Genomic DNA, 27663 nt, shown 5'->3' on the forward strand with positions numbered 1-27663 from the left:
TTTGCTTCGCTTCCTCTACTGCATCCATTGATGGCGAAGTATCCTGTCAGGGTGCAGGCACTTACGAATGTAGGCACAGGGGAGTGCCGGAGAAGCAAACTGGAAATGAGAGACAGGCGAAATTAATATACAGGAGACAGACAGCGCTGTGATTCATGGGAGTTGTAGTCTAGAGTGGCCATGTTTGGAGGCTGTTTCGAGCTGGCGCTCTCAACACTGTTACTGACACCTGTCCTCTTTTATGTTGTTTGCTAAGTTCGCCTGACCCTTGCCTACAACTCGACTCTGATTTTGGTCTATGCCTTTGTATTGATTGCCAAGTTTAATAAAGTCTTGTATACCTGTGCTTGCATCTGAACATGCGTATGTGGCAAGACTAATTTTTCATGCCATATTTCAAGCTCAGTGAGGTTGCATGATTAAGATTTTAATGCTGAATACAAGCCTGTACGTTACTGTTAGTATTGATGGCCATGGATAAATCCAAATCATAAGCAGTATGAGTGAGAACATACCGGTAAATGACCAAGATACAACTTTTGCTTTTAAAGTGCATATCACGGGTAAATTCAGGAGCAAGATCAATGTATTTCTCCTATTTTATATTAAATTTTGGTCAAATATCTGTCACATTTTGTGCAATTTTTTTACCTTGCGCAATACCAGAAAAATTCAGTTTAAATCAAGCCATTTGATGCGAATTCATCTACCTCTGAAAAAACTTGGCATTTGGATTTCCCGAGAAACATTGATTTTCGTGACGTTGCGTGTGGGACGCCTCCTTCTGAATCCTACGTCAGTGCTGGTTTGTTTATGAGAAAACCACCTGGTGGTTTTCTGCAAATTTCTTCAACGTTATCGCGTAATTATTAAAATGGTTAACAGATGTATCGTAGGAGGGTGTAGCAACAACAATCTTGATGGGATTAGTACTTATCGTTTTCCAAAAGACCGGACAATGAGAGAGAAATGGGAGCGCTTCCTGTGAGGCACACACACTCACACAGACTGTGCACTTAAACCGTGCAAGCTCTTGCAGTCTGCTGGCGCTTCCGCAGGTAACGTCACGAATCTGGCTCCAGACTCCCTTGGGATTTTTCCAGACGCATTTTGTTATTTTATTTTTTTCTGCTGTAGACAGATGGCCTTGTGCAAAATTACCCTTCTGGATGACTGTGTAAAGGGACATACTTTCATATAAAGAAAAACTAAATTGGTCCAGGATATGCACTTTAAGGTTGTCTTCAGCTTAAAAAAATTAGTTCTTGTATTTATTTAAAGTTTGTAGCCTATAAAGAAAAGGTTAGTGTGCTAAATGAATATGTTATCACCACTCTTACTTGATTTCTCTGTTTTTACAGTGTGGACCACAGTGGTGAGCGCAGGATCAAACCAGGACTAAAGAAATGTAAGCTTATACACAACTGGGTTTTAATTCATTCATCGGAAGTGCATCTTCCAATATGAAACCATTTTCTAAGGACATATTAATATATTAAAGTTTGTAAGACTTATTTTTGTTAATGTTGTATTAGGTGTGGTTTTTGTGTTCTGTTTACATCTCAAGTACCATACCAGAGTTAGCTACTACAGAACTGCGTATAATATAGTGTGCCAGACCAAATACTAGTGCATCTCAAACAATTAGAATATCGTGAAAAAGTTCAATATTTTCCATCATTTATTTCAGAAGGTGAAAATTTAATGCATTCTAGACTCATTACACATAAACTAAAATGTTTCAATTATTTTTTTAATTTAATTTCGATAATTATGGCCTACAGCAAAAAAAAAAAATTTAAAAACATTTCAAAATATGGAAATATTTCATTTTGAGTTTGAGTAAAACAGTACAAATGCCAGGTATCTCTCGATCTAGTTAGGTACACGCAACCACAATCATGGGGAAGACTAAGACTGCCGACTTGACATTTGTCCAGAAGATGATCATTGACACTCTTCACAAGGAGGGTAAGCCACAGAAGGTCATTGTTGAAAAGGCTGGCTGGAAAAGGTGCACAAGCAACACGGATGAACGCAGCCTTGAGAGGATTGTCAAGAAAAGTCAATTCAAGAACTTGGGAGAGCTTCACAAGGAGTGGACTGAGGCTAGTGTCAGTGGATCAAAAACCACCACACACACACGTCTTCAAGAGAGGGGATACAACTTTCGCATTCCTAATATCAAGCCACTCCTGAACCAGAGACAATGTCGAAAGCATCTTACCTGGGCTCAGGAGAGAAAGAACTGGACTGTTGCTCAGTGGTCCAAAGTTCTCTTTTCAGATGAAAGCAAATTTTGCATTTCATTTGGAAATCAAGGTCCTAGAATCTGGAGGAAAAGCAGAGGAGCACAGAATCCAAGGTGTTTGAAGTCCAGTGTGAAGTTTCCAGTCTGTGATGATTTGGGGTGCCATATCATCTGCTGGGTTGGTCCACTGTGATTTTGCAACATCTACCAGGAGATTTTAGAGCACTTCATGCTTCTATCTGCTGACAAGCTTTATGGAGATGCCAAATTCCTTTTCCATCAAGACTTAGCACCTGCCCACAGTGCCAAAACTACAACCAAATGGTTTGCTGACCATGATATTACTGTGTTTGATTGGCCAGCCAACTCGCCTGACCAGAACCCCACAGAGAATCTATGGGGTATTGTCAAGAGGAAGATGAGAAACACCCGACCCAAAAATACAGATGAGCTGAAGGCTGCTATCAAAGCAACTTGGGCTTCAATAACACCTCAGCAGTGTCACAGGGTGATCAGCTCCATGCCACACCACATTGATGCAGTAATTCGTGGTAAAGAAGCTCCAACCAAGTACTGAGTGTATAAATGAACATACTTTTCAGAAGTTGGACATTTCTGTCTTGTAAATCCTTTTTTTGATTGCTCTTAGGAAATATTCTAATTTGGGATACCAGATTTCTGATTTTCATGAGCTATAAACCATAATCATCAAAATTAAAACAAAAAAGGCTTTAAATATTTCACTTTACATGTAATGAATATAGAATATATGGAAGTTTACCTTTTTGAATTAAACTATGAAAAAAATGAACTTTTTCACAATATTCTAATTGTTAGAGATGCACTAGTATTATTGAAAATTAATTTTGAGCCACTCTTTCTGCAGATGCCTGTGAGATCACCTTCGACCCAAACACGGCACACAGAACGCTTTCTCTGAACGGGAACAAAAAGGTGACAATGACCAAAGGTGAGCAGCCGTATCCGGACCACCCCGATCGGTTTGAGCACTATGCCGAGGTTTTGTGCAGACAGACCCTGAGTGATGCTCGCTTCTACTGGGAAACTGAGTGGACTGGCAATGTTATTTACATAGGGGTAACTTACAAAGGTATCAACAGAAAAGGTCGTGGCAGAGACTGCATACTGGGGAGCAATAATAATTCCTGGATTCTGTTCTGTTCCAATGATTATGGCTGTTATGTCAATTACAATAACAAGGAAACAATAGTACCAATGCCACTGAATCCCTCTAAAAGAATGGGTATCTATTTAGACTGGCAGGCTGGTACACTCTCCTATTATATCATTTCATCTGACAGAATGTATCACATGTACACATTTCACACAACATTCACTGAGCCCCTGTATCCAGGTGTGCGGTTATATAACTACGATGACACGGTGACACTGTGTGAACTTGAATAAAATAAGAGCATTCGTTAAAAATAATTAACTGGAGAGAAATTAGTCTGGCTTTAACCAGAAGTGGAGAGTAATGAAGTAAATTTACTTGAGTATTGTGCTTAAGGACATTTTTCATGTATCTGTACTACACTTGAGTAATTATTTTGGAAACTTATTACTTCACTATATCCATCCATCCATTATCTGTAGCCGCTTATCCTGTTCTACAGGGTCGCAAGCAAGCTGGAGCCTATCCCAGCTGACTATGGGCGAAAGGCGGGGTACACCCTGAAAAAGTCACCAGATCATTGCAGGGCTGACACATAGAGACAAACAACCATTCACACTCACATTCACACCTACGGTCAATTTAGAGCCACCAATTATCCTAACCTGCATTTCTTTGGACTGTGGGGGAAACCGGAGCACCCGGAGAAAACCCACGCAGACATGGGGAGAACATGCAAACTCCACACAGAAAGGCCCCTGTCAGCCGTTGGGCTCGAACCCAGAACCTTCTTGCTGCGCGGTGACAGTGCTAACCACTACACCACTGTACCGCCCTTCACTATATTTGAAAGTCAAATATTGTATTTTTGATTCCACTACATTTCTATGAAGTTTCCTATTACTGGCTACTTTGAAGTGTCACTTTGGAATCAGTGGATGAATTTTATTTTCTAAAATGTGATAGACCGTACACTGTATTAATCACAGGAGAAAACAAATCATAGTAAACTACTCCTACGCTCAAGTTCAAAGTGCTTGCTGCACTTGTTGATCAGTTCTGTTTGAACTTGGTGGTGATAATAATGGCTATGGCAGATAAAAATGATAAATCCTCACCAGAATACCCAGGGCCATATCTGAAGTCCATGTTTTAGATGTTTGAAATGAAGATTTATATTGTTTTAAATGTATACTCTATTTACTGTGCACAAACTTCATCACTGCTTACAAAAGTTCCCCATCCAACCCGAGAACGCATGTTGGTGTGTAAACATTTGTTGGTTTGGTGAGGGGTGTTAAATTTATTAAAAATGAAAGAAAGAAATGGCAATGGCTGTCCTTTTATTGATTCAGGTGTTTCTATCAGCTTTGTAGCATATTCGATAGCCTTCTTATTTTACAGGTTCTACAAGCAAGTCAGTGCATTCGATAGGTTTTCAGTCATTATGTTCTGTAAATGCATTGTGGCAACAATTCAATGGCCTCTATCTTCTTTTCCTGGGGCTTCAACAGACCCTCGCCAATACGGTAGCCTAGGTACTGTGCCTCAGTCAGCCTCAGATGGTACTTCTGGGGGTTGGCAGTCATCCCAGCCTTCCGCTGCTCCCTCAGGACAGATTTGAGGTGGTGCAGGTGATTGGCCCAGGTGGACGAATGGATAACAATGTCATCCAGATAGGCAACAGTGAAGCCATGGTGGGGGCTCACCACGATATCCATGAGGCATCGGAATGTCGCAGGCACCCTATGGAGCCCAAAATGGAGGACCCAGTACTGCCAGTGGCCTGACGCAGTGGTAAAGGCGGTTTTTGGTTGGGCCTGTAGCATCAGGGCCACTTGTCAGTAGCCTATGATCAAGTCCAATGCTGAGATGAAGTGAAGCATCAGATTATAAGGGATTTCTTCTCCAATGCTCCCTGTATTTCTCCTCGCTCTCCAGGGTTTCTGAGGAACAGAAACTTGCTAAATTCCTCACTTTACTCATGGGCAAAGTGCTACAGTGGGCCAGCGTGGTGTGGGAGCATGGAGGTGAACATACCACGTCCTACGGTCATTTCTTTGAACTTTTCAAGTGAGTGTTTGACCATGAACCCAAGGGAATAGAGGTCTGAGAGAGTCTTTTGTCAATCAAACAAGGGAATAAAAGAGTCGCAGAGAACACCCTGGACTTTTGCACATTGACTGCTGACAGTGATTGGAACGAACCTGTGTTAAAAGCCACATTTTGCCAAGGATTGCGTCCAGAAGTGCTGAGCGAATTGGCTTGCCATGATGAACATCTGTCCCTAAACTCTCTCATCAACTTAGCGATTCGTCTGGACCACCTAATCACGAACAGACCCTCACTGCTACCACTAACCACGTCGACTCCCATGGAGGTTTCTCATGTATAGCTGCAACAATCAGAGAGAGAAAGAAGACGGCGAGAGGGCCTATGCTTCTACTGTGGTGAGTCCAGCCATCTAATTGCGAAATGCTCTGTCCATCCTCCTCGGTGTGTTCTGGCCTGTCAAGTTAGCAGTCTACCCAGCCCGGTGAGTTCTATAATCAGCCCAAAGACACAATCCTTTAAATTCCCAGTGCTATTGAAGCTGCCAGACTTGACCCATGTCCCCTCTGCATTTATAGACTCAGGGGCAGAAGGAAATTTTATTAACTGCTCAGTCATCCAGAGATTCAATCTGTCCACAGACACCTTACAGAGACCTCTCAAAATAAAGACCATCGATGGGGGCCCCATTGGGGATGGACTGATCACCACTCACACAGCTCCTCTCCGGATTCAGGTGGGGGCCCTCCATTCCGAGCACATTTCTCTGTTCATCACCCAAACTACTCATCACAACATCATCCTAGGATACCCCTGACTTCAACTCCATGACCCTTTAATCACCTGGCAGAGAAAGGAAATCATACAATGGTCACTGGCATGTTTTCAAAATTGTTTGCAACTTCCTCAATTAGCCATTTCATCCACCTCCGTGGAGAGCCTTCTGCCCGATTTTCTAGACAATGTTCCTGCCTGTTATCTTGACTTGAAAGAGGTATTCAGCAAATGTAAAGCATGTGGCTTACCTCCTCACTGTTGCTATGACTGTGTCATTGACCTCCTTACGGGCACTATTCCTCCTCGCAACCATATTTATCCATTGTCTCTAACGAAACAATCTGCCATGGAAGAATACGTACAAGAGGCACTGAAAAAAGGTTACATTAGACCATCTACCTCACCAGCTTCAGCAGGCTTCTTCTTTGCGGAAAAGAAGGGAGGAGGTCTCTGGCCTTGTATTGATTACTGCCAGAAGAATCCGCAGCTTCATGAGCTGCTTCCGATCCACTGATCATTACGTAAAATATTTGGAGAGCTCACTGGCCAATATGTGCTGTACAGACGAGTGAAGCATCCAAGCCACCATTTTACCACAGTCCATCGTGTGTACTTGATTTACGTGTTAAACCGTTGTATCCGATCAAATTTGTCATCAGAAAAGTATCTCCTGACTCTTTTTTCTTTCATTACGTCTTCTTAGTTTCTCAACTTTACCCACATTCCTTACATATCTTTATAGTGCTCCCTTTCACAGTTATTTTTTCCCTTTTCCAGTTCAGTCTCTGATCATCTTTGAACGGCTCTTTTACTACTATAATTATTTTTACAGAGATTATTTCAGTTTTTCTCTTAGAGAGTCTATCTTTCTTTTTCATATAGTTCTTCTTCCTTTCTGTTTAGGACAGTTATTGAAACAGGATTATTTTCTCATATTATTTTCCATTTCACTTCATTCTCACTGTCATGTATTCTCACAGTAGTTATTGGTCACATAATTCACATCAGACATGAATCAATCCTGTCAGAGTTCAATAACTTATAGATTATTCCTCAGTGCTCACACTAATATCTCACACCTCATTTTCTTTAATACACATTATAATAAGTTCAATTTATATAGCGCCTTTCTCAAAACTCAAGGTTGCTTTACAATTATAGGGAACAACAAAAAAAAGTCCACCAAATAAAGGTCAGGATGTCATTCCACTGGTGTAGCAGCCACAGTCCCACCAAAAGGCACATGAAAACAAGTCCCACACCGCCTGCACAGCTGCCGCGAGCCGGGCAACAGCACTCGGAACACCGCGCCATGGATCTACAAAGCGAGCACAGACACACCGCCATGCAGAACACTGGTATGTTCCAAACTGCCTGCACAGCCGCCACAACACCACCGAGCAACATCGCTCGGAACATCACACCAAGCACTAAAGCACCGCTGCACAGAGCACTGGACAACCATGATGTTAAAATGAGCAACAAGCTCACTGCATTCCATAGTTAGGAGCACAGGCATCACCCACAGCGAACCAAGGCCTGGAGGGAACCGACGCCCAAAACTGGGTCTGGGGCTACACCACCACCAGCAGACAAAACACTCAAACAAAAACAAACATCAAACTACACAAACACAGAAAAGAAAAACAAAAGAGAAAATAAAATAAAAAGCTCCAGTGAGAAGCGGCAGCCAGAATGCGCATGGTGTACTCTCAACCGGAAATGGAAATGAAGGGTCGAGAAAATGTCAGAGATAGATAGATAGATAGATAGACTTCCTGTATGTATCCATGATAATACAATTTGAATACTGTACATTATGATTAAAACAAACACCCCACACAAATGGGGTGGTGTAGTGGTTAGCACGGTCGCCTCACAGCAAGAAGGTTCCGGGTTCGAGCCCCGTGGCCGGCGAGGGCCTTTCTGTGTGGAGTTTGCATGTTCTCCCCGTGTCTGCGTGGGTTTCCTCCAGGTGCTCCGGTTTCCCCCACAGTCCAAAGACATGCAGGTTAGGTTGACGTGGGGCGGCCTTGGGCTGAGGTGCCCTTGAGCGAGGTACCGAACCCCTGACTGCTCCCCGTGCACTGTACTGTGGCTGCTCTGAGTGTGTGCGTGTATTCACTGCTTCAGATGGGTTAAATGCAGAGGATGAATTTCACTGTGCTTGAAGTGTGCATGTGACGAATAAAGGTTTCTTCTAAAAATCAACCATGCACACCCTGATACACGCATGTATAAATAACATTGGCTTTTTTATACAATTGAATTGTTATATTGATCTTATTTTTGTTTGATATAGTTATAAATAGATCTTGCCTGATGTTATTTAGGTTTTCTTGAAATTTTTGTTAAAAAAAATTTTAGTACTTCAGAAATATTAATTTGTATGGAAATATTTTCTAATAAATTTGAATAATTTATTGTTTCGTTATAATTATGCAGTAAATTGTAATTAATTTCGGACTTGTTTAATTTTATTATTACTCAATGATTATACATAATTTGTAATGATAGTGACGGTTTGGTAACAATCTGTTTCTAAATAATTAATCTGTAATATCTCTGTTCCATCTGTTATTCGCATGATTAATTTCATTTCATTTTTCATTCTGTGCAATAGAATGAATGAATGGATTTATTTATTTATTTATTTTGCTGATTTGGAACAGTATATGAAGGTTCACAGCCTCCGGGAAACAGGAAGTGACGTTATTTTTGTGGACCCTGACCCACAAGCTGTCTCCATCTCGGTGTAAACCAGAATTGTTCTATCATGTTGTAATGTGCGCTTTGTTTTCTCTTCTGTTATGCATGTTTTGGTCAGATAGATAGATAGATAGATAGATAGATAGATAGATAGATAGATAGATAGATAGATAGATAGATAGATAGATAGATAGATAGACTTCCTGTATGTATCCATGATAATAAAATGTATTGAATACTGTACATTATGATTAAAACACAAACACCCCACAAAAATCAAGCATACACACACTGACACACGCACACTCGTGTATAAATAACGTGTCCAGTTTGTTTTTTTCCCCTCAACAATTAGATAAATAACATGTCCAGTTTTGTGTCGCTTCCAAGGTAGAGATTTGACCATACCGATCCGATGTGCGTGGTGATATGGCGGCCAGATCGCTTCACTCTGACTGGATGGGCTCTCCAGATATTTATGGAGAGATCAGTGTTCTCATCCTTTTTAAAACATTTTTTTATTGCAAATGTTCAGGTATACAAACATTTAGGCATACAAATATGTTGCATCAGTGAACAAAAATGTTCAAGGCACAAGGTAAAACAAAACACTCCCATTCACTCATACATTCACACAGTTGTATAATTACCACTAAAGGTCTTCAGATATTTTCAAATGATCAAATGCATTCAAGAGTGACATTGCTTTTTTGCATTTCATACATTTTAAGGCAGTGAGAGAATTTTCTACAAGATGTTTTTTGAACGCAGTGAAAATAGGCTTTACTTTTTTCCATTTTGAGCAGTGAATTAAATATTTCGAGAGCAATAGTAAATTATTTATAACATAGTCCACTTGTGAATCCTTCAGATTCGTCCCAAATGTTATGTTGTCCAGGGTAAGTGTGTCCTGTAGCTGGATTTTAGAAGAAAGCCAGTCCAAAAAGTCCTCCCAAAATGTTTTTGTGTAAATACATTGAAAGAAAAGATGGTCCGTAGTTTCAATATCTGATTCACAGAAAATACAGTTGTTATCAATACTGTCAATATTGAACCTCACTCTTAGCATTCCACTGGATGGATAAATCTCATTCAAAATCTTAAAATGCACTTCCTTCACCTTTGGACTTACAGGAAATTTTAGATATTGGGTCCTCCATTTTTTAACCTCTACTTCAGAGAACTTCTGAAAGATGGAATTTCTATTTGAACATTTTGGGTACAGATTATTATTCAAATGATTACGCAGGATTTTGTTTGGTATCTCTTTGTTAAGAAAGTCTTGTTCCATGATGTAGAGCAGGGGTCACCAAACTACGGCCCGCGGGCCAGATCCGGCCCACCACCCCCCTTTGACCGGCCCCCCAGCCCCTCTGCCCCCCATCACTTGAACCGGCCCTATGAGGCAATCCCCAAAAGTGGTCATGGCCTATTTTTTTAAATTGCTTTTTGGCAAATAATAACATGTCTGCATCTTGTATTTTGTTGATTTTATCAATTAAAATTGATATTTAGTTATAAAATGAACTATTCATATTTTCCAAATTTTCGTCATATGCTCGCGATCAAGCAGTGACAGGCAGCGCACGCGCAGAGAACTGTCAGTGTTCAGGACAGCAAAATGGCTAGCGGTAAGCGAAAAGCTGACAGAGAGTGCAGAGTTTTTAAAGAACAGTGGACCACCGATTATTTTTTCGTTCAGTGTAAGGACCGTGCAGTTTATCTTGTATGTAAAGAAAGTGTGCCGGTTTTCAAAGAATATAATCTGCGTCGTCACTATGAAACCCGCCACAAAGAGTATGCTAGTTTGCGAGGGCAAACAAGAGAAGACAGGATTCGGAGGATGAAATGAGGACTGGCTGCACAACAGAATGTATTCCTTCACCAAACCCAGATCAACCAGGCTGCTGTCTGAGCTAGCTATAAGGTAGCTCACCTACTAGCTACCCATGGAAAGCCGTTTACTGATGGGGACTTTGTTAAAGTATGCATGCTTGCTGTGGCCGAGGAGGTGTGTCCCGACAAGAAGGATGCGCTCAATGCGGTGAGTCTCTCCGCACCTACTATGACCAGGCGAACCGAAGATTTGGGGGACAACGTGTATGACCAGCTGAATGAGAGAGCGTCAGAATTCGAGTTTTTTGCTTTGGCCATGGATGACAGCAATGACGTGCAGGACACAGCACAACTGCTGTGATCTATTAATCTATTGCTCATATTATTATAATTTCACTGTTTTTTAAAATGTATTTATTTTATAGGCCTATTTATTTGACCTTTATTAAGTGCTGCATACAATTATTATTTATATTATTAATAATATCAACAGGCCTACCTACAATTTATAATTTTCCACTCACCTTTGCCAGTGTCAATCACCTCAAATAGGCAGATGTTTCTTACCTTGACAGCTTTGATATTATTTTTATTAGAAAATAAATAAATGGAATATCAGTGGTATTTCAAATTAAAACAAAGTGTGAAGACTTGATTACTACTTTTGCAAACCACTAGTAAAGATAAACAAATATGTGCCAGGAATCAAGTGTTGATATAGTAGTATGGATATAGTAGTGGGGATGGCCGTGCCAGGCTAGTAATCTCTACTACACAATGAGGCCTGCTGGTGGTCATATTTGTCTGGGTCATACAATTCTATGTGATATAGCTGACCCGACCCCGGCCCCCATCACAGTCAGGAACGACAATGTGGCCCCCAGAGAAAAAAGTTTGGTGACCCCTGATGTAGAGTATTGGAAGGTTAGGAGGAGGCAAACTCTCAGGATCAATGTTTTGTACAAGTTGTTTGACTGGTTGAGGAATTGCTTTGGATATTTTATTAAATTCACCTTTTTTGCAGGTAATATTATGAATGGAGCAGAAGTTTTCATTTAATAGCCAGTTGCCCTGATTATCCATAAGGTGAGATATTAACCAAATACCTTTATCCATCCAGTGTTGCAAAAAGAGAGATTTTCCATTACACAGAACATATCTATTATTCCAAATTGGTGTTTGGTGTGGTGTAAAGTTGTGGTTGTACTTAAGTTTCCAGCATAACAGAACCTGCTTGTGAAAGGACGCCAACTTGACTGGTAGTTTTTCTATTTTAAAATCACATTTAAGGACAAACTCAATACCTCCCATTTTTTTCAAATAAACCTCTGGAAAGACAAAAACAAATATTATTTCTGTCTAGCAGAAAATATTTTAATCATTTTATTTTTAAGACAGCATTTCGACATTCAAAGTCAATTGCTTGTATGCCACCTTCTTTATATTCTTTTATAATTTCAGATTTTTTTATATAGTGAGCTCGGTTTTTCCGAATGTAGTTAAAGTTTAGTTGATTAATTGTTTTGATGGTTTTATCTGGTATAGCCATAGAATAGGCAGGGTAAATACATCTTGCTAAGGATTCCATTTTAGTTAAGTACGTTCTTCCAAATATTGTTAGGTCTCTTTGTAACCATGAATTTAATTTTGATTTACATTGAAGAATTTTATTATGAATATTTAATGTTTCACTCATGGCACTGTCTTTGGTTCGGTGAATTCCTAAATATTTTACACAAGACTTAATGGGAATGTAATTATGTGCTTCTAAAAGGTTGCAATCATGTATAGCCATGAGTTCACATTTACTACGATTGAGTGTGAGACCAGATGCTTCAGAGAAGAGATCAACACATTTAAGCACTTCAGGGATATGTTCTAGGCTTTTTAGAAAAATAGTGGTGTCATCAGCAAGCTGGCTTATTATCAACTGTTCACTGAAAATATTTAATTTATCTATTTCTGAGTTTTTCATAAGGATTGCTAACATTTCTGCTGCCATAATAAAGAGAAACGGAGATGTATTGCACCCTTGTTTAACTCCTGGGTTGAAGGAGAAGTGAGGAGCAGTGCCTGATGGGAGTGCTACCGTGCTGGTTGTACCGTCATGAAAGGATTCTATAATGTTGCAAAATTTTGGACCAAACCCATATACAGTATTCTGATCTTATCCGGTGGTTTACTTCCTATGTATGAATAAATGAATGAATGAATGAATGAATGCTTTATTTCAAACATGTCAAAGTAGTACAAAACAGAAGAGAGAAAAAAACAAAAACAAAAGAACAAATAAAAACACTTAATTCAATTAAAAACAATGTAAACAATATTAACATGTTTGAAAAGGAGTAGAAAGAAGCATTAGCTTATTTAATCCTACCCCCTTTCCAATTAATTAATAATACGATTTACTATTTACTTCCTGCGTGTATATATATATATATATATATCATCTCATCTCATTATCTCTATATAAACCATGAAGAACTTTGTGAACTGTTGTTGTATGTAGGACATTAATTTGTGCCAAAGTCTCATCTCATTATCTGTAGCCGCTTTATCCTGTTCTACAGGGTCGCAGGCGAGCTGGATCCTATCCCAGCTGACTACGGGCGAAAGGCGGGGTACACCCTGGACAAGTCGCCAGGTCATCACAGGGCTGACACATAGACACAGACAACCATTCACACTCACATTCACACCTACAGTCAATTTAGAGTCACCAGTTAACCTAACCTGCATGTCTTTGGACTGTGGGGGAAACCGGAGCACCCGGAGGAAACCCACGCGGACACGGGGAGAACATGCAAACTCCGCACAGAAAGGCCATCGCCGGCCCCGGGGCTCGAACCCAGGACCTTCTTGCTGTGAGGCGACAGCGCTAACCACTACACCACCGTGCCGCCTATATATATATATATATATATATATATATATATATATATATATATATAATTTATTTATTATTTATTTATCTTTATTGTTATTATTATTTTTATTTACTATTTTTAAATCACATACTCCTGAACACAAGTAATTAAACATATTTGCCTGTACCAACAAAGTAGAAAATAAACAAAATAAACAAAGTAAATAAAAAATTGATATATGATAAATTCATGTGTCATATGAATATCCAATATCATTGGCGGACTTGAGGTCAGGTGACGCTAGGGCCGATTTTTGATTGGTTTGCGGTGTAGTACTGCTGACAGGATGCCTAGTTTATGAAACGTAAGTTTAGATTTAATTAAAAATATGATTGAATTGAGACTGTTAACGAACGGAAACATGTTCAGAAAAATATTTAGTTAATGTATATTTTTTTAAAAATTGCTGAGAATCCATTATTAAAAAAAATAAAAAGCAGACAGCCGAGTTCATGCCCCTCCCCAATAATGATGCCCCTCCCCAATTATGAAACTGAAAGACGCTTCCACTTCAAGACGGAACAAGACAGAATTCTAGAAAATCTACAAGTAATCAGTAAGTTATTATTTACAGAGCAGTGTTTATTGGAAATATATCCTGTATTATGCTTATAAACCTGTTATACACGCGCCATGTTCAGAACTCATGATGGTTTGAGTCAAATGCTTTGGATTATTATTATTATTATTATTATTATTATTATTATTATTATTGGTGGTGGTGGTGGTGATAAGAAGCTTTTAGATTTATGTCCACACTGCAGTTCAGTATATTTGCTGTTTGTAGCCTTTTACTTTCATGACACTGATAGTTGTACAGACACCCATGATTGGCTCGTCTCACTGTGATTGACAGGAATGACAGTATGCCCCTCCAACCCAGAGAGCTCGGACAGTTTTGCTCTCCTGACATCCAGCTGTGACATCATCTGGATTTGAACTCATGAGGAAATGAGGAAGTAAACAAAATTGTGGTCAGAGCAAAAGAGTCACATCCTGAGAACCTGACTAAAGGTTGGTGTTGGACAAAAAACCAGTTTGATTTCTCATCTCATCTCATTATCTCTAGCCGCTTTATCCTGTTCTACAGGGTCACAGGCGAGCTGGAGCCTATCCCAGCTGACTACGGGCGAAAGGCGGGGTACACCCTGGACAAGTCGCCAGGTCATCACAGGGCTGACACATAGACACAGACAACCATTCACACTCACATTCACACCTACGCTCAATTTAGAGTCACCAGTTAACCTAACCTGCATGTCTTTGGACTGTGGGGGAAACCGGAGCACCCGGAGGAAACCCACGCGGACACGGGGAGAACATGCAAACTCCACACAGAAAGGCCCTCGCTGGCCACAAGGCTCAAACCGGACCTTCTTGCTGTGAGGCGACAGCGCTAACCACTACACCACCGTGCCGCCCCCCAGTTTGATTGAACAAAGAAATAAATTTTTTTAAAAAGAGTTTAAAGCAATGGTAGACTGAAATGAAAAACATTAAATGTGAAACCTACAGAACATTCAGAAGAGTTGACCTCGATGTCACAATTTATACAAAAATTGCATATGTATATATTTTTTGGATCATGTAAGGTATAAATGTAAAAATGTGACTGTTTTATAGTTAATCATGAAAAGGCAAGTCTCAAGCCAACCAGCAGAACAAGATGGATTTACAAAGCGGCCCAAAGGAACCTCAGCAGAATCAGCAGTGAGTACTGTTCTTATCAGTCTGTCTTAATGCACAGCTATAATCTTCTTTCCCTCTTGAAGAGTGCCAATAATTGTGTGTGTTCAGACGCGCAGCTTGTGAACAGGCAAGGCAGGCAACTGCTTGGGGCCCCCCGAGAGTCAAGGCCCGAGGGCTTATTTATTTTGTTTGTTATTGTTTTTATTGTTCTTTACCATTGTGTTTTCACATTTGGAATTTAAAAAACCTTGGTTTCATACATTTTTTGTTGGTGTCAGATTATTTATAACATATTAGTGATGAACTGGTCAGAGGGCCCCCTGGAAATTTTTGCTTGGGGCCACAACAGACTCTAGAATCACCTCTGTGTGTGTTCTTGCAGCATTTTGCAGTAGATGTGTACAGAGTCGTGAGAAAGCCCTTATTCGACAAAACACTCACATCTAGAACATTCAAGTGAAACCTTTCCACCTTTATGTAGGGTTTTGTTGATATCTCTTTCCTTTAATGGATGTTCTATTGTCATGTTTTATATCGAGGATATGAAGATTTACAGTATGTCTTGGTTTTGGTTCTCCATGTCCTGGATAGAGCTCATATGAAAGATACCAGTGGTGTATTTCCCAGTAAAACACTGCTGTCCGTATAATATAAGGCTTTACAGGAGCCTTTTTAAATTTGAATAGTTACGTTTAACAGTTAATAGTTCTGAAATGTTTGTGAAACAAGTTAGTTATGTTATAGCAGCTATAAACAGTCGTTCCCTCACCAGCCTCTCTTTTTTTCTTGATGTTAAGAAGACAAAAAACACACCTTATCATGGTACAGAGAAACTGTAGACTTTTTGATAACCTCTATTTAGAAGACTGTATGGAGATATTATGTAATAATTATTAAGTAATATTATTAGAGATATTATGCCTTATAAAGATTTATGAAGTGTTACCAAAGATTTCTTTCTGCCAAGTGGAAATATTTGATGATTTGGACCTGATCATCAGCCAATGCTTCTTGTTAACAAAATAATCATTGAAATGTTTTTCTGGTCATTTAGGCAGAAAGACCAAACTCACCTGCTCCCAGCTGTGTGTCCATGAAGAGTGATAGGTCCATGGAGTTACCGAAGGCATTCAGCCGAGGGGAAAAGAGCAGTGCCAAAAGGTTCGCAATTGAATAATCTATAAAACCATCATAAAAGGTTCTTTCATTATTTTAGCAAAATGGCTTTCAAATTTTTCCCACTCTCATATTGTGCTTGCTTGCAAAAGAAAAATGGAAATGCCATTTTTAAAATGCAGGGCTTTCCCCAAAGTGTAGATACGTGGCACTCTGCCGCACAGTGTGACGTCAGCACTGCACTGGCACACCAAAAAAAAAAAAAAAATCAGTACCATAAATTGAATAATGCAGAGTGCTTTCCGCATTTAAATATCTCCTATTCCCCTCTGAAAATGAGTAATATCTATAGAAATAGGAAGATATTGTAATATATAGGTCTAGACTATCCTGGTACTCAACCCAGAAGTGAAAATAAAGGGTTTCGCTGCGTACACTGACTACCATTCACAACCATACAGTACATAAACCCACGTTCTAGACGCAGGTCGCTAGATGGTGCTGTTACATGATTTGACCTCGATTCTGTTCCTGGCATCCTGGAATTGGAAAATGAAGAGGTATGCTATGAAGTGTTTTCATTTCAAATCTAATTTTTCCCTTTAAATTTTGTCCCTTGCATATTTGACAAGGTAAAAACGAGCAAATTTCATAATGTTGAATTGTGCCTAAATCAGCCCTAGATTCCACCAAAATTTACCATTTGAAGTCTCTAATTTTGAAATTTTCAGGGGGAGCATACCCCTGGACCCCCCCAGCAGCCTTCAGGGCCTTCCGGGCTGGGCCAGCCATTACGGGCTGGGCTCCGCATCAGTAGCACCGCTCTGAAATGATGTCCTTTTTTTTCTAACAGATGTACTTCCTGTTACTTTATAGTCTATTCCCTTGTCTTCAAATGTACCATCTTGTCCCGACTGTACCCCTTTAGTTTTTAGTTCTCTCAAGCAGCTCAAAAACTCCAAATTCACAGGAATTTGGTGCTGATGACAGTTAAACACTGTTTAATAAGGGTTACAGACTTTGTCAAAGGTCTGATGTCTTCCAGGACAAACCTTTATTGAAACACGCTCCCATGCCTGCCCAAGCACAGTCCCTCGACTCATGTGGTTGAGAGGTGGTGGGGTAGAGCGCTGACCCTTACACCCCACTGAACATCTTTGGGATGAACTGGAGCCTCCTCACCTGACATCAGTGCCTGACCTCATTACTGCTCTTGTAAGTGGTGCTTGAAAGTTTGTGAACCCTTCAGAATTTTCTATATTTCTGCATAAATATGACCTAAAACGTCATCAGATTTTCACACAAGTCCTAAACGTAGATAAAGAGAACCCAGTTAAACAAATGAGACAAAAATATTATACTTGGTCATTTATTAATTGAGGAAAATGATCCAATATTACATATCTGTGAGTGGCAAAAGTATGTGAACTTCTAGGATTAACAGTTAATTTGAAGGTGAAATTAGAGTCAGGTGTTTTCAATCAATGGGATGACAATCAGGTGTGAGTGGGCACCCTGCTTTATTTAAAGAACAGGGATCTATCAAAGTCTGATCTTCACAACACATGTTTGTGGAAGTGTATCATGGCACGAACAAAGGAGATTTCTGAGGACCTCAGAAAAGCGTTGTTGATGCTCATCAGGCTGGAAAAGGTCACAAAACCATCTCTAAAGAGTTTGGACTCCACCAAGCCACAGTCAGACAGATTGTGCACAAATGGAGGAAATTCAAGACCATTGTTACCCTCCCCAGGAGTGGTCGACCAACAAAGATCACTCCAAGAGCAAGGCGTGTAATAGTCAGCGAGGTCAGAAAGGACACCAGGGTGACTTCTAAGCAACTGAAGGCCACTCTGACATTGGCCAATGTTAATGTTCATGAGTCCACCATCAGGAGAACACTGAACAACAATGGTGTGCGTAGCAGGATTCCAAGGAGAAAGCCACTGCTCTCCAAAAAGAACATTGCTGCTCATCTGCAGTTTGCTAAAGATCACGTGGACAAGCCAGAAGGCTATTGGAAAAATGTTTTGTGGACGGATGAGACCAAAATAGAACTTTTTGGTTTAAATGAGAAGCGTTATGTTTGGAGAAAGGAAAACACTGCATTCCAGCATAAGAACCTTATCCCATCTGTGAAACATGGTGGTGGTAGTATCATGGTTTGGGCCTGTTTTGCTGCATCTGGGCCAGGACGGCTTGCCATCACTGATGGAACAATGAATTCTGAATTATACCAGTGAATTCTAAAGGAAAATGTCAGGACATCTGTCCATGAACTGAATCTCAAGAGAAGGTTAAAGAAGAATAAAGTTAATGTTTTGGAATGGCCAAGTCAAAGTCCTGACCTTAATCCAATGGTAATGTTGTGGAAGGACCTGAAGCGAGCAGTTCATGTGAGGAAACCCACCAACATCCCAGAGTTGAAGCTGTTCTGTACGGAGGAATGGGCTAAAATTCCTCCAAGCCAGTGTGCAGGACTGATCAACAGTTACCGCAAACGTTTTGTTGCAGTTATTGCAGCACAAGGGGGTCACACCAGATACTGAAAGCAAAGGCTCACATACTTTTGCCACTCACAGATATGTAATATCGGATCATTTTCCTCAATAAATAAATGACCAAGTACAGTATTTTTGTCTCATTTGTTTAACGGAGTTCTCTTTATCTACTTTTAGGACTTGTATGAAAATCTGATGATGTTTTAGGTCATATTTATGCAGAAATATAGAAAATTCTAAAGGATTCACAAACTTTCAAGCACCACTGTAGTTGACCTGAATGAACACCGAATGAATGGGAAGGGGGAATAAATCTGGATTGGGTGGTACAGTGGTGTGGTGGTTAGCACTGTCGCCTCACAGCAAGAATTTTCTGGGTTTGAGCCCAGTGGGCGGCGGTGGCCTTTCTGTGTGGAGTTTGCATGTTCTCCCGTGTCCGCGTGGGTTTCCTCCGTGTGCTCCGGTTTCTCCCACAGTCCAAAGACATGCAGGTTAGGTTAATATGGGGCAGGCTTCGCCTGAGGTTGGGCTGAAGTGGCCTTGAGCAAGGCACCTAACCCCCAGCTGCTCCTCGGGCGCTGTATCATAGGTGCCCACTGCTCTGGGTATGTTTGTGTGCACTCTTTGCTCACTTGTGTGTGTGTGTGTGTGTGTGTGTGTGTGTGTGTGTGTGTGTGTGTGTGTGTGTGTGTGTGTGTGTTTGTTCACTGCTTCAGATGGGTATGCAGAGGTTAAATTTCACTGTCTGCTTAAGTCTGTGCTTCACTGTACGTGTGACAAATAAAGGATTCTTGGCTACTTCTTCTGCTTCTTCTTCATCCAGGACATACAGTATGGATGTGATGGTTAGGGATGCACAAACTTTTAGCGATCTAGTGGAATTCCTTGTTTGGGACCTCTAAACAACATTCTGTAGAAGCAGTGTAGTCAGGTGTAATGCAGTTATGCACAGACTTTCACGATACGCACATCAATTTTCTAATTCACTTGCAGATGCATGTTTTTTTTATTATTTTTGTATGAATTATGCAGCTTTAAATGGTTTAAACAGACAATATTAGGTAATTCTGACCTATGAGCAACATGAACTCATAAAATGAGCAACAGAACTCATAAAAACAAAACTTTAATCAAATGAACTTAAACAAGTTAAAATGAGTTTTAATTTTTTTCTGTCATTCACAGTGTTTTGATCGAAAGACCACACTCACCGTTGCCTAGCTATGTCTCTGTGGAGACTGACAAGTCAGTAGAACTCAACCAGGATGAAGGGGAAACGCTTCTGCGTCTGCACCCGTCAGCCCCTGTATCAGCGAGGTACACACTACAAGAGCCGAACGTCTGCCTGCAGCACCGTCTGCCTCGGGAAATTTATTGCAAGACAGATGAGACCCTGATCTGCAAACAGTGTGCAACTGAGGAACATCGAGGACACAACAAGAGCTACACACAGGGAGTGAGGGTAAGGCAAAAAATAAAAAATAAAAATCTGTGGTGTTCTAAGAAGCTGTGTAGCTCATACAGGGCTGTTTAATACAGAAGGCTTTTCTTTCACTGTCATATTGAATAATTCATAAGATATCAGAGTCTTTTGCTTATAGACTGTACATCATGCTTCCTATACACCAGAGCTATAGGACTGAAGAGTGTGTCATGCTTAGTGACATGATGCACACAAGCACATGATGCTGAGAAATCCATGTGCTCAAGTGTTCTATTCCTCTGATATCCTCCTGTGCATCATACTTTTATCTGATTATAGCTACATTTAATATCGTGGAACATCTGTGAAATAAGTTAGTTCTTGTTCTCACTTACATTTTAGCAGCCTCTTTTTCCTCGCAGGAAAATTCAGCTTGTCAACTCTTTAATAAAGTTACAGATTTACAACGCTGACACTGGGGACTCCTTCCATAAAAGTTAACTAAACATCTACTCGAAAACTCAACAAGTACTCGCACTTTGAAAAACCTGTTTATGTGCAGTGGCCACCATCCAAGTCCCTGCGAATGAGCTGTTACTATAGAAACACTAACCTTTCGTGATTTGCACTTACACTACTGTCAGAGCTGTGGGTATAGAAAATTAATTAGCATTTTGCAGTAGATGTGTACAGAGTCGTGAGAAAGCCCTTGTTCGACAAAACACTCACATCTAGAACATTCAAGTGAAACCCTTCCACCTTTATGTAGGGTTTTGTTGATATCTCTTTCCTTTAATGGATGTTCTATTGTCATGTTTTATATCGAGGATATGAAGATTTACAGTATGTCATGGTTTTGGTTCTCCATGTCCTGGATGGAGCTCATATGAAAGATACCAGTGGTGTATTTCCCAATAAAACACTGCTGTCCATATAATATAAGGCTTTACAGAAGCCTTTTTAAATTTGAATAGTTACGTTTAACAGTTAATAGTTCTGCAATGTTTGTGAAACAAGTTAGTTATGTTATAGCAGCTATAAACAGTCATTCCCTCACCAGCCTCTCTTTTTTTTCTGATGTTAAAAAGACAAAAAACACACCTTATCATGGTACAGAGAAACTGTAGACTTTTTGAGAACCTCTATTTAGAAGACTGTATGGAGATATTATGTAATAATTATTAAGTAATATTATTAGAGATATTATGCCTTATAAAGATTTATGAAGTGTTACCAAAGATTTCTTTCTGCCAAGTGGAAATATTTGATGATTTGGACCTGATCATCAGCCAATGCTTCTTGTTAATAAAATAATCATTGAAATGTTTTTCTGGTCATTTAGGCAGAAAGACCAAACTCACCTGCTCCCAGCTGTGTGTCCATGAAGAGTGATAGGTCCATGGAGTTACCGAAGGCATTCAGCCGAGGGGAAAAGAGCAGTGCCAAAAGGTTTGCAATTGAATAATCTATAAAACCATCATAAAAGGTTCTTTCATTATTTTAGCAAAATGGCTTTCAAATTTTTCCCACTCTCATATTGTGCTTGCTTGCAAAAGAAAAATGGAAATGCCATTTTTAAAATGCAGGGCGTTCCCCAAAGCGTAGATACGTGGCACTCTGCCGCACGGTGTGACGTCAGCACCACACTGGCACACCAAAAAAAAATCAGTACCATAAATTGAACAATGCAGAGTGATTTCCTCATTTAAATATCTCCTATTCCCCTCTGAAAATGAGTAATATCTATAGAAATAGGAAGATATTGTAATATATAGGTCTAGACTATCCTGGTACTCAACCCAGAAGTGAAAATAAAGGGTTTCGCTGCGTACACTGACTACCATTCACAACCATACAGTACATAAACCCACGTTCTAGACGCAGGTCGCTAGATGGTGCTGTTACATGATTTGACCTCGATTCTGTTCCTGGCATCCTGGAATTGGAAAATGAAGAGGCATGCTATGAAGTGTTTTCATTTCAAATCTAATTTTGCCCTTTAAATTTTGTCCCTTGCATATTTGACAAGGTAGAAACCAGCAAATTTCATAATGTTGAATTGTGCCTAAATCAGCCCTAGATTCCACCAAAATTTACCATTTGAAGTCTCTAATTTTGAAATTTTCAGGGGGAGCATACCCCTGGACCCCCCCAGCAGCCTTCAGGGCCTTCCGGGCTGGGCCAGCCATTACGGGCTGGGCTCCACATCAGTAGCACCGCTCTGAAATGATGTCCTTTTTTTTCTAACAGATGTACTTCCTGTTACTTTATAGTCTATTCCCTTGTCTTCAAATGTACCATCTTGTCCCGACTGTACCCCTTTAGTTTTTAGTTCTCTCAAGCAGCTCAAAAACTCCAAATTCACAGGAATTTGGTGCTGATGACAGTTAAACACTGTTTAATAAGGGTTACAGACTTTGTCAAAGGTCTGATGTCTTCCAGGACAAACCTTTATCGAAACACACTCCCATGCCTGCCCAAGCACAGTCCCTCGACTCATGTGGTTGAGAGGCGGTGGGGTAGAGCGCTGATCCTTACACCCCACTGAACATCTTTGGGATGAACTGGACCCTCATCACCTGACATCAGTGCCTGACCTCATTACTGCTCTTGTACAGTGGTGCTTGAAAGTTTGTGAACCCTTCAGAATTTTCTATATTTCTGCATAAATATGACCTAAAACATCATCAGATTTTCACACAAATCCATGTCTAAAGAGTTTGGACTCCACCAATCCACAGTCAGACAGATTGTGTACAAATGGAGGAAATTCAAGACCATTGTTACCCTCCCCAGGAGCGGTCAACCAACAAAGATCACTCCAAGAGCAAGGCGTGTAATAGTCAGCAAGGTCACAAAGGACCCCAGGGTAACTTCTAAGCAACTGAAGGCCTCTCTCACATTGGCTAATGTTAATGTTCATGAGTCCACCATCAGGAGAACACTGAACAACAATGGTGTGCATGGCAGGATTCCAAGGAGAAAGCCACTGCTCTCCAAAAAGAACATTGCTGCTCGTCTGCAGTTTGCTAAAGATCACATGGACAAGCCAGAAGGCTATTGGAAAAATGTTTTGTGGACGGATGAGACCAAAATAGAACTTTTTGGTTTAAATGAGAAGCGTTATGTTTGGAGAAAGGAAAGCACTGCATTCCAGCATAAGAACCTTATCCCATCTGTAAAACGTGGTGGTGGTAGTATCATGGTTTGGGCCTGTTTTGCTGCATCTGGGCCAGGACGGCTTGCCATCACTGATGGAACAATGAATTCTGAATTATATCAGCGAATTCTAAAGGAAAATGTCAGGACATCTGACCATGAACTGAATCTCAAGAGAAGGTTAAAGAAGAATAAAGTTAATGTTTTGGAATGGCCAAGTCAAAGTCCTGACCTTAATCCAATGGTAATGTTGTGGAAGGACCTGAAGCGAGCAGTTCATGTGAGGAAACCCACCAACATCCCAGAGTTGAAGCTGTTCTGTACGGAGGAATGGGCTAAAATTCCTCCAAGCCGGTGTGCAAGACTGATCAACAGTTACCGCAAATGTTTAGTTGCAGTTATTGCTGCACAAGTGGGGTCACACCAGATACTGAAAGCAAAGGTTCACATACTTTTGCCACTCTTAGATATGTAATATTGGATAATTTTCCTCAATAAATAAATGACCAAGTACAGTATTTTTGTCTAATTTGTTTAACGGAGTTCTCTTTATCTACTTTTAGGACTTGTGTGAAAATCTGATGATGTTTTAGGTCATATTTATGCAGAAATATAGAAAATTCTAAAGGGTTCACAAACTTTCAAGCACCACTGTAGCTGACCTGAATGACCACCGAACGAATGGGAAGGGGGAATAAATCTGGATTGGGCGGTACAGTGGTGTGGTGGTTAGCACTGTTGCCTCACAGCAAGAAGTTTCTGGGTTTTAGCCCAGCGGCCGGCAAGGGCCTTTCTGTGTGGAGTTTGCATGTTCTCCCCCTGTCTGTGTGGGTTTCCTCCGGGTGCTCCGGTTTCCCCCACAGTCCAAAGACATGCAGTAAGGTGCATGGGGCAGCCTTGGCCTGAGGTTGGGCTGAAGTGGCCTTGAGCAAGGCACCTAACCCCCAGCTGCTCCTCGGGCGCTGTATCATAGGTGCCCACTGCTCTGGGTATGTGTGTGTGCACTCTTTGCTCACTTGTGTGTGTGTGTGTGTGTGTGTGTGTGTGTGTGTGTGTGTGTGTGTGTGTGTGTGTGTGTGTTTGTTCACTGCTTCAGATGGGTTAAATGCAGAGGTTATATTTCACTGTCTGCTTAAGTTTGTGCTTCACTGTACGTGTGACAAATAAAGGATTCTTGGCTACTTCTTCTGCTTCTTCTTCATCCAGGACATACAGTATGGATGTGATGGTTAGGGATGCACAAACCTTTAGTGATCTAGTGGAATTCCTTGTTTGGGACCTCTAAACAACATTCTGTAGAAGCAGTGTAGTCAGGTGTAATGCAGTTATGCACAGACTTTCAGGATACACACATCAATTTTCTAATTCACTTGCAGATGCGTGTTTTTAAAAAAATATTTTTGTATGAATTATGCAGCTTTAAATGGTTTAAACAGACAATATTAGGTAATTCTGACCTATGAGCAACATGAACTCATAAAATGAGCAACAGAACTCATAAAAACTAAACTTTAATCAAATGAACTTAAACAAGTTAAAATGAGTTTTAATTTTTTTCTGTCATTCACAGTGTTTTGATCAAAAGACCACACTCACCGTCGCCTAGCTATGTCTCTGTGGAGACTGACAAGTCAGTAGAACTCAACCAGGATGAAGGGGAAACGCTTCTGCGTCTGCACCCGTCAGCCCCTGTATCAGCGAGGTACACACTACAAGAGCCGAACGTCTGCCTGCAGCACCGTCTGCCTCGGGAAATTTATTGCAAGACAGATGAGACCCTGATCTGCAAACAGTGTGCAACTGAGGAACATCGAGGACACAACAAGAGCTACACACAGGGAGTGAGGGTAAGGCAAAAAATAAAAAATAAAAATCTGTGGTGTTCTAAGAAGCTGTGTAGCTCATACAGGGCTGTTTAATACACAAGGCTTTTCTTTACTGTTATATTGAATAATTCATAAGATATCAGAGTCTTTTGCTTATAGACTGTACATCATGCTTCCTATGCACCAGAGCTATAGGACTGAAGAGTGTGTCATGCTTAGTGACATGATGCACACAAGCACATGATGCTGAGAAATCCATGTGCTCAAGTGTTCTATTCCTCTGATACCCTCCTGTGCATCATACTTTTATCTGATTATAGCTACATTTAATATCGTGGAACATCTTTGAAATAAGTTAGTTCTTGTTCTCACTTACATTTTAGCAGCCTCTTTTTCCTCGCAGGAAAATTCAGCTTGTCAACTCTTTAATAAAGTTACAGATTTACAACGTAGACACTGGGGACTCCTTCCATAAAAGTTAACTAAACATCTACTCGAAAACTCAACAAGTACTCGCACTTTGAAAAACTTGTTTATGTGCAGTGGCCACCATCTAAGTCCCTGCGAATGAGCTGTTACTATAGAAACACTAACCTTTCGTGATTTGCACTTACACTACTGTCAGAGCTGTGGGTATAGAAAATTAATCAGCATTTTGCAGTAGATGTGTACAGAGTCGTGAGAAAGCCCTTGTTCAACAAAACACTCACATCTAGAACATTCAAGTGAAACCTTTCCACCTTTATGTAGGGTTTTGTTGATATCTCTTTCCTTTAATGGATGTTCTATTGTAATGTTTTATATCGAGGATATTAAGATTTATGTCATGGTTTTGGTTCTCCATGTCCTGGATGGAGCTCGTATGAAAGATACCAGTGGTGTATTTCCCAGTAAAACACTGCTGTCTGTATAATATAAAGTTTTACAGGAGCCTTTTTAAATTTGAATAGTTACGTTTAACAGTTAATAGTTCTGAAATGTTTGTGAAACAAGTTAGTTATGTTATAGCAGCTACAAACAGTCGTTCCCTCACCAGCCTCTCTTGTTTTTTCTTGATGTTAAAAAGACAAAAAACACACCTTATCATGGTACAATCCAGATTTATTCCCCATTCCCATTCGTTCGGTGGTCATTCAGGTCAGCTACAGTGGTGCTTGAAAGTTTGTGAACCCTTTAGAATTTTCTATATTTCTGCATAAATATGACCTAAAACATCATCAGATTTTCATACAAGTCCTAAAAGTAGATAAAGAGAACCCAGTTAAACAAATGAGACAAAAATATTATACTTGGTCATTTATTTATTGAGGAAAATGATCCAATATTACATATCTGTGAGTGGCAAAAGTATGTGAACCTTTGCTTTCAGTATCTGGTGTGACCCCCTTGTGCAACAATAACTGCAACTAAACGTTTGCGGTAACCGTTGATCAGTCCTGCACACCGGCTTGGAGGAATTTTAGCCCATTCCTCCGTACAGAACAGCTTCAACTCTGGGATGTTGGTGGGTTTCCTCACATGAACTGCTCGCTTCAGGTCCTTCCACAACATTTCCATTGGATTAAGGTCAGGACTTTGACTTGGCCATTCCAAAACATTCACTTTATTCTTCTTTAACCATTCTTTGGTAGAACGACTTGTGTGCTTAGGGTCGTTGTCTTGCTGCAGGACCCACCTTCTCTTGAGATTCAGTTCATGGACAGATGTCCTGACATTTTCCGTTAGAATTCGCTGATATAATTCAGAATTCATTGTTCCATCAATGATGGCAAGCCGTCCTGGCCCAGATGCAGCAAAACAGGCCCAAACCATGATTCTACCACCACCATGTTTCACAGATGGGATAAGGTTCTTATGCTGGTATGCACTGTTTTCCTTTCTCCAAACATAATGCTTCTCATTTAAACCAACTAGTTCTATTTTGGTCTCATCCATCCACAAAACATTTTTCCAATAGCCTTCTGGCTTGTCCACATGATCTTTAGCAAACTGCAGATGAGCAGTAATGTTCTTTTTGGAGAGCAGTGGCTTTCTCCTTGGAATCCTGCCATACACACCATTGTTGTTCAGTGTTCTCCTGATGGTGGACTCATGAACATTAACATTGGCCAATGTCAGAGAGGCCTTCAGTTGCTTAGAAGTCACCCTGGGTTCCTTTCTGACATCGCTGACTATTACACGCCTTGCTCTTGGAGTGATCTTTGTTGGTCGACCACTCCTGGGGAGGGTAATAATGGTCTTGAATTTCCTCCATTTGTA

At 40.4% G+C, this 27663-nt stretch overlaps 1 protein-coding gene across 2 annotated transcripts in view; it reads left to right on the plus strand.

Moving 5' to 3' along the window:
- The window catches only part of LOC132867494 (NACHT, LRR and PYD domains-containing protein 12-like), a 113357-nt gene that overhangs the window by 60678 nt on the left and 25016 nt on the right, over nt 1-27663 (plus strand). Inside the window, exons 10-13 of one of the 2 annotated variants that reach the window (XM_060900440.1) lie at nt 16434-16540; nt 20182-20458; nt 21762-21868; nt 25149-25425. In XM_060900440.1, the coding sequence (XP_060756423.1) occupies nt 16434-16540; nt 20182-20458; nt 21762-21868; nt 25149-25425 (768 nt within the window). Of the gene's footprint in view, nt 1-1361; nt 1409-3137; nt 4713-16433; nt 16541-20181; nt 20459-21761; nt 21869-25148; nt 25426-27663 lie in introns of those variants that run through there. The other variant, XM_060900441.1, reaches the window with a different exon arrangement.

The sequence above is a fragment of the Neoarius graeffei genome, chromosome 19 (genome assembly GCF_027579695.1).
Source record: "Neoarius graeffei isolate fNeoGra1 chromosome 19, fNeoGra1.pri, whole genome shotgun sequence".
In the NCBI taxonomy this organism is placed as follows: Eukaryota; Metazoa; Chordata; class Actinopteri; order Siluriformes; family Ariidae; genus Neoarius; species Neoarius graeffei.